Source organism: Thunnus thynnus, chromosome 3 (assembly GCF_963924715.1).
Source record: "Thunnus thynnus chromosome 3, fThuThy2.1, whole genome shotgun sequence".
Lineage (NCBI taxonomy): Eukaryota > Metazoa > Chordata > Actinopteri > Scombriformes > Scombridae > Thunnus > Thunnus thynnus.
In genome coordinates, this window is record NC_089519.1 from 37,281,951 (window position 1) to 37,290,505 (window position 8,555).

At 41.6% G+C, this 8,555-nt stretch overlaps 1 protein-coding gene across 1 annotated transcript; it reads left to right on the forward strand.

The window, feature by feature from the left end:
• The first annotated feature begins 6,571 nt into the window (after positions 1–6,571).
• On the forward strand, positions 6,572–8,216 carry LOC137180501 (E3 ubiquitin-protein ligase TRIM21-like). The gene has a single exon (XM_067585891.1). The coding sequence runs from the start codon at positions 6,573–6,575 to the stop codon at positions 8,214–8,216; it is 1,644 nt and encodes a 547-aa protein (XP_067441992.1). The 5' UTR covers position 6,572.
• The last annotated feature ends 339 nt before the right edge of the window (positions 8,217–8,555 follow it).

Here is an 8,555-nt window from a genome sequence, read left to right on the forward strand (position 1 = left end):
TGGGTATTGGAAAGGATTTGGCGTTCCACCAAAGTGGAAGAATCTCGCTTAGTCTGGCAAGATAGTCTTAAAACATACAGGAAGGCCCTCTGTAATGCCAGAGCTGCCTATTACTCATCATTAATAGAAGACAATAAAAACTGCCCCAGGTTCCTTTTCAACACTTTGGCTGACAAAGAGTCATAACTCTATTGATCCATGTATTCCCATAGCTCTCAGTAGTAATGACTTTATGAGCTTCTTTAATGATAAAATTCTAACTATTAGAGACAAAATTAACCACCTCCTGCCCTCAACAGGCACCGTTCTCTCCCCAAACACAGGCACCTTAGAAACAGCTGTAAATCCTGACATATGTTTGGACTGTTTTTCTCCAGTCGACTTTTCTGAACTAACTTCAATGATTTGTTCAGCTAAACCATCAACCTGTCTCTTAGATCCCATCCCAACTAGGTTGCTTAAGGAAGCCTTACCCTTAGTTAGCGCTTCTTTACTAGATATGATCAATCTGTTTTTAGTAACAGGCTATGTACCACAACCCTTTAAAGTAGCTGTAATTAAACCTCTTCTTAAGAAGCCTACTCTTTATTCAGGCATGTTAGCCAATTATAGACCTATATCTAACCCTCCATTTCTCTCTAAGATCCTTGAGAAAGCAGTCTCTAATCAGTTGTGACTTTCTACATAACAATAGTTGATTTGAGGATTTTCAGTCAGGATTTAAAGGCATCATAGCACAGAGACAGCACTGGTGAAAGTTACAAATGACCTCCTAACTGCATCAGACAAAGGATTTGTCTCTATACTTTTCCTGTTAGATCTTAGTGCCGCATTCGACACAATCGACCATCAAATCCTTTTGCAGAGACTGGAACATTTAATTGGCATTAAAGGAACTGCATTAAGCTGGTTTAAGTCCTATTTATCAGACCGATTTCAGTTTGTACATGTTAATAATGAATCCTCCGTGAAGGCAAAAGTTAGACACGGAGTTCCACAAGGTTCTGTACTTGGACCAATTCTATTCACCTTATATATGCTTCCTTTAGGTAATATTATTAGGAAACACTCCATAAATGTTCATTGTTATGCAGATGATACCCAATTATATTTATCAATGAAGCCAGATGAAACCAATCAGTTAAACAAACTCCAAGCATGCCTTAAGGACATAAAGACCTGGATGACCTGCAATTTTCTACTACTAAACTCAGATAAAACTGAAGTTATTGTGCTTGGCCCTAGACACCTTAGAAACACATTATCTAATGATATAGCTACTCTGGATGGCATTACCCTGGCCTCCAACACCACCGTAAGGAATCTGGGAGTTATCTTTGATCAAGATATGTCCTTTAACTCTCACATAAAACAAATTTCAAGGACTGCCTTTTTTCACTTATGTAATATCGCAAAAATCAGGCACATCCTGTCCCTAAAAGATGCAGAAAAACTAGTCCACGTTTTTGTTACTTCTAAGCTGGATTATTGCAATTCCTTATTATCAGGCTGCCCTAACAAGTCTCTAAAGACTCTCCAGCTGGTCCAGAATGCAGCTGCACGTGTTCTGACTAAAACTAGAAAAAGAGACCACATTTCTCCCATTTTAGCTTCGCTTTATTGGTTTCCTGTAAAATCTAGAATAGAATTTAACATCCTTCTCCTAACTTACAGAGTCCTTAATGTTCAGGCACCATCATATCTTGAAGAGCTCATAATACCGTATTACCCCACTAGAACACTGCGCTCCCAGAATGCAGCTTACTGGTGGTTCCTACAGTCTTTAAAAGTAGAATTGGAGGCAGAGCCTTCAGCTATCAGGCTCCTCTCCTGTGGAACCATCTTCCAGATTCGGTCCGGGGTGCAGACACCCTCTCTATGTTTAAGAGTAGGCTTAAAACTTTCCTTTTTGATAAAGCTTATAGTTAGGGCCGACCAGGCTCGCCTTGGATCAGCCCTTAGTTATGCTGCTATAGGCCTAGACTGCTGGGGGACTTCCCATGATGCACTGAGCTCCTCTCTCCTCCTCCTCCTCTCTATCTGTATGTATTCATGTAACATCAATGCATGTCACTAACTTTGCTTCTTCCCCGGAGTTTTTTTTGTGCTTTCTCATCTCGCAGGAAACCCTGGGTTCTGGGCTGAGCCTTCGTGGTCCTTCACAGTCCTGATGGTATCCTTCCCTGGCTGTTGCTGTTGCTGTTGTTGTTGTTATTGTTATAATTGTTCTTATTCTGTCCCCTCCCCCCCCTCCCCCCTTTCCCTCTCTCTTTCTCTCTCTCAACCCAACCGGTCAAAGCAGATGGCCGCCCACCAAGAGCCGGGTTCTGCTTGAGGTTTCTACCCGTTAAAGGGGAGTTTTTCCTTACCGCTGTGGCCAAGTGCTGCTCATGGGGGAATTGTTGGGTCTCTGTAAATTAAAGAGTACGGTCTTGACCTGCTCTATGTGAAAAGTGCCTTGAGATGACTTTTGTTGTGATTTGGCGCTATATAAATAAAAACTGATTGATTGATTGATTGATTGATTGATTATCCACCTTGGTTGTCTGAGCTGCAGGGGGATGCAGCAACACTCTGAGAAAGACATCCGGATGTTTGTTTCTTAATGTTGGGCCTCAAACCATGAGGTCACACAGAGAAGGCCTACATGTAACCTGTGAGGCCTGACCATGAGGTGCTTTTTCCTTTGTTTCCCCCGAGACAAAGGAATAGCGCCAAAATGCTGCTTACAGACAATGGGAGTCCATTGCAAACTCCATTTCCAAGGATGCTTTGCGATTTTCACACCTCAGCAGGGAACAGTCAACATACAATCTCTCATTGGCGGAGACGCTCCTGCACAGCGGAGCGTCCTGATGATGCAGCCATGACATCACCGCCCCTTTAAAAACTGAACGTGCCCTGAAGCACACGCCTTTCCCATGTCACTGAGCTAGGGGTAACTTCTGTTCCTCTGTGAGTCAGCTTGACTAAAGGGGGTACCCCACGCACGTTTTTTTTTCCCCCCCATCGAAGACTCCCCTCGCCGGACGAGACAAGACTTCACCCATGTTCACCCGAATACATTCCTGGATCTGAGAGAGACCGCTGCTGCAACCAGCGTCCTCAAATTCCCTTGAGAAGGAAGAAACGCTTCTTCACCAAGTCGACTCTGCTGTTCTCTCCGCCACGCTGCTGAGAGCCAACTGCCGTCATTTTCGCAGACCATGCGAGAATGGCCACTGTCTGCCTCCGAGCCCAGGACAAAGCCGGACATAACAATGGATTACACACACACCTTGCTCGCTTTCTGAAGCGACCCAAGTAAGAGGCATAAGTCTGGGCAGAGGCAGTGTTAATTGTGTGTTCTTATCAGCATCAGTTGCTGTTGTTTAGCATTTAGCTTTGAGCTTTATTGCTATAGTTTTGTTGTGTTATTGACGGACCACTGAGTCCATTTTTCTCTGTTTACTCTGAGGAGTATTTTAAGTTTGCTGCCTGTTTAGTTGTGTTCACCACACTAGACTATTTTGGGTTTGTCCCGCTCGGGACTACTGCTGTGTTTGTGCCATCGTGAGTCAGGAAGTAAGTTGCTTTGTCGGTCAGAAACCAGACAACGTGCGTTACAGACTGCCGTCCGTACACACGCTGTCTGTGGACAAAGGAACTGCTTCTCTTCCTCTCACGATCGCTTTCTCTCCTTCTTCCCTCTCTCTTCTGACTAACACCTACACGCGCACACACACACATACACGCATTGACATCTTTTTGCACATCTATTGGTCAGATAACGTCGGACAAAGCTTTGCATTGTCTTTCCTTATCCGCCATTAGACACGTGTGTTTTTCACAGAAGTGGGTGAGTGCAAGACGCCGACCACCAGGCAGCGCCATCTTGCTTTTGTCTAACCAAGACACCGCCACACTCCTGCCATCCGGTTCCCGCGCGACGTGACTTCCTCTCATAGTCACGTCCGCGGCACAGACCGACGACGTCATCACGTCAGGCCCCGTCGCCATCTTGTCGCACACATGCGCGAGCACACACACACACACACACACACACACACATGCATTCCCCTGCATGTGTCCAACCCTGTACATAGCTGTTGTGTTTTGTTTGGTAGGATTAGATTTTAGAATAGCTGTTTATTGAATGAAGCATTTGTTAACTTTGTTAATTTTGCTAAGTTAAATAAACACTGTTATATCTTTAAAGAGAAGTTCTTCTGTCATTATTGTGTGTAATATTGTGAAAAGTGGTTGATTGAAGGAGTCAGAGCTCGAATTCACCCTTCTTTGTTCATCCTTGAATGTTGATATCTCTCAGATATTAACATTCTAAGTGAACTCCCATTTATGAGACTACCTTGTTTGGTTATTGGTCCCGGTTTCCGGGTGGTGCCCTGTATTTGTTAATTCATATTAATAATTCTATTAATTGTTATAATTAGTTAATTATCTTTGATAATTGTTAAATATTGCAAATAATCAACTGTGTTTCTCACAGATCCAACAGTTGGTTAAGGTTAACAATATCTTGATTTCATAATTCATAATTATCTATGATAATTGTGAATTATTGCTAATAACCAAACGCACTACTGCCCGTCCCAACATTAACATGAAAGAAGAAAGAAACTATTGGCTCAAGTAATGAAGCTACATCACATCTCAGCAGACTTCTTTTCTGACAGTAAAATAATCTTTAAATATAATTTTCTGTCAGCTGTCAAATAGCAGCTCTTTATGCTAATGACACCTGAAAATGAACACATCCTGTTGGTGAAATAATATTCAGCTCCAGCCTGTTTTCATATCATTCTATATTATCAATTTGATTATTTTTATTATTTTAATTTTTATTTGCTAGAGTTGAAATGTTGTAAGTAATATTTGTAAAATCTTGTGAGAGTTGTTGCTAACTCAAAAATATGATTTCATTATATTGAATTGTAATTGATCAACTTGTTTTTAAATCTGCATTGATTATATTCTTTCATAGTTTCTCCTGTCTTACTTTTTATTTCTTCCTTTTTTCTCTCATTATTTTAATTTTGATGTTTCATGTAAAGCACTTTGAATGGCTGGTCTGTGTTTGAATACATTAATTACCAGATAACATTAATTATAAAAAGGTTTTCTAACAAGTTCATGACAGGTTGTTTTAAACATGTAACTTAGTCCAGCATTGAGTCCTCAACGTCATTCCTTAAAGACAGAAAATGTTGATGTATGTCAGAGACTAAAACAGATGCTGTAAAGTGAATGAAAAGACATTTTGTGGTGAATGAAACTACTCTGCTATACAGTATCACTGCAGTTAAATCATGTGCAGAAGAAGAAACTGTTTGTCGAGGTGTTTTATTTTACTATCAGAGTCTTCCTCTTAAAGTCACTGAGTTTGGACAAGTTGTATGTGTTTCCCCCCCCTGTGTCCAGCAGAGGTCAGTATAACAGCACACATCAGAGAGGACAGTTTGTGAAAGGCAGAGACAGACTGCACACACCTCTCAACCTCCTCATATGATTCAGCAACAACTACAGGAGAGAAGAAAATAGAAGAATTACATGAAACAGTTAAAACATTTCAGGACAAACAGTGAGGTGAACTTTGGACTGAGAGTCAGATTTTTTCAGAGCTGCAGAGGACCTGATCTGTTTTTGTGAAAACTGTTCTGTCAACTGAATAAACTGACTCTTCAGAAAAAAAAGAAGATAACAGAAGTAAAATGTCTCCCTGGAGATTAATTTCATCTTGTGCCAGATGTGTTTAACTGTGATCATCTAAACCTGAGGGAGGAAACAAAACCTGCCAAACCAGCTGCAGTAAGAGGTGGAGCAACACTGCAAAGAGAAGCTTCAACGTCACATTCATCAAATGAAACTAAAAGTTGGTCAGAAACACAGAAGAGCTGCAGTCGACACAACTGTTTCTGTTTCTGTCTGAAGAAAAATCTCTTCAGTTCTTTCTCAACAACTGATTCAAACACTGGTGAGTACAGCTGATAATATTTACTGTGTTTCAATAACCAGCAGTAACAGAACATTTACAGCTCTTCTCAAACAAGAGGTTACACTCTTCATTTTAAACTTACAATTGTCAAATAAATGCAAGTCAGACCCGTCACCAGAGGAAATTTATTGTACTCTCATCTGACTATTGGCACATCTGTTTTAAAGTTGAAACATATTAATTATTCTTCAAGAACAATATCTCCATCATATTCCAACTACACTGATGAAGAAAATTTATATCTCAGTTCATCTGCTCTTGTTGTGAGGGGCTGCTGCACCTGGTGGATCATTATCTTTAGCATATGCAAGTTTTAATATTTGTTCCAAATTTTTTTCTTTTTTAACAAATGTCTACTGTCCATTTTCACATGTTATTGTTTAAATGATTATTAGGCTAACTATTCAATAATTAATGAAACAGCTTTCAATCAGGAATTTAAAAGGACAACTCCCCTTCTCATTTACATTTCCTTTCTCTATTAGCTAACAGATTTGCTGAGTCATTTAGCCACTCCTCTTAGCTTCTCCATTTAGCATTTTTCACATGTTTTCACTTTTGTTCTCAGTGTGTAGATATGTCTGCTGCCAGCTGTCTGCGATCTGAAGATCAGTTTCTGTGCTCCATCTGTCTGGATGTGTTCACTGATCCAGTCAGCACACCATGTGGACACAACTTCTGCAAAAACTGCATCGATGAACACTGGACCAGTAATGACCAGTACTCGTGTCCAATGTGTAAAGAGGTTTTCAACACAAAACCTGAGCTTCACATCAACACTTTGCTCACTGAGGTTGTTTCTCAGTTCAGACAAGAAGCTCAACAGAAAGCCAGCAGCAGCAGCTCAGAGCAACAAGCTGCCAAACCAGGAGAAGTTCCCTGTGATGTCTGTACTGGAACCAAACTGAAGGCCCTGAAGTCCTGTCTGGTGTGTCTGACCTCCTACTGTGAGACTCACCTGGAGCCTCATCTGACAGCTTCTCCTCTGAAAAGACATCAGCTGATGGACCCTGTGGAGAACCTGGAAGACAGGATGTGTATGAAGCACGATAAACCTCTGGAGCTGTTCTGTAAGACCGACCAGACATGTGTCTGCATGCTCTGCACCTATTCTGACCACAAGACACATGAGTTTGTTCCTCTGAAAGAAGAATATGAAGGAAAGAAGGCAGAACTGGGGAAGACAGAGGCTGAAATTCAGCAGATGATCCAGAAGAGACGACTGAAGATTCAAGAGATCAAACACTCAGTCGACCTCAGTGAGGAAGACGCAGACAGAGAGATAGCAGAAGGTGTTCAGGTCTTCATCGCTCTGAGGGAGTCTGTTATGAGAAGCCTGAATAAGCTCATTGAAACGATTGAAGAGAAGCAAAGAACGACAGAGAAACAGGCTGAAGACCTCATCAAAGAGCTGGAACAGGAAATCTCTGAGCTGATGAAGAGAAGCTCTGAGGTGGAGGAGCTCTCACGCTCTGAAGACCACCTCCACCTCCTCCAAAACTTCCTGTCCCTGAAAGCTGCTCCACCCACCAAAGACTGGACAGAGGTCAGCGTCCGTCCACCATCATATGAGGGGACTGTGGTGAGAGCTGTGGCTCAGCTGGAGAAGAGGCTCAGTAAAGAGATGAGGAAGCTGTTTGAGGCTGAGTTGAAGAGGGTCCAGCAGTATGCAGTGGATGTGACTCTTGATCCTGATACAGCACATCCTGATCTCATCCTGTCTGATGATGGAAAACAAGTAAATGATAGTGATGTGGAGAAGAATCTCCCAGACAGCCCAAAGAGATTTACACATTATGTAAGTGTTTTAGGAAAGCAGAGTTTCTCTTCAGGCAGATTTTACTTTGAGGTTCAGGTTAAAGAGAAGACTAAATGGGATTTAGGAGTGGTCAGAGAGTCGATCAAGAGGAAGGGACAAATCATGCTGAGCCCTTGTAGTGGTTTCTGGATTATATGCTTGAGAAATGGAAATGAATACAAGGCTCTTGATGACCCTTCAGTCCGTTTCTCTCTGAAGTCTCAGCCTCAGAAGGTGGGGGTGTTTGTGGATTATGAGGAGGGTCTGGTCTCCTTTTATGACGTAGATGCTGCAGCTCTTATCTACTCCTTTACTGGCTGCTCCTTCACTGGGAAACTCTACCCATACTTCAATCCCTGTATTAATGATGATGGTAAAAACTCCGCCCCTCTGATCATCTGTCCTGTCAATCAAACTGCCTAAACTATTTTTTTATGATCTGCAATCTATTAGGCAATGAAGCATTGCCAATAATGTACAGTATATATATATATATATAATCAATCTGGACATTTTGAATCTACTGTGTAAGTATACACCGAACAAAAGGCCAAATCCACTAAGAATGCATTGCGCCCACTAATAGCACCATGAACTGTGTAATATTTGCACCCGCAATCTGCCCTGTGTCAAGATCCTATTCACAAACTATTTTGCGCAACAGGCCAAACCTATTTACACAAATGTACAGATGAAACAATAGCGAACAACAAACATCCGCTCTACAACCAAAACACATCCTGCTCCATGTCTAAATTAACA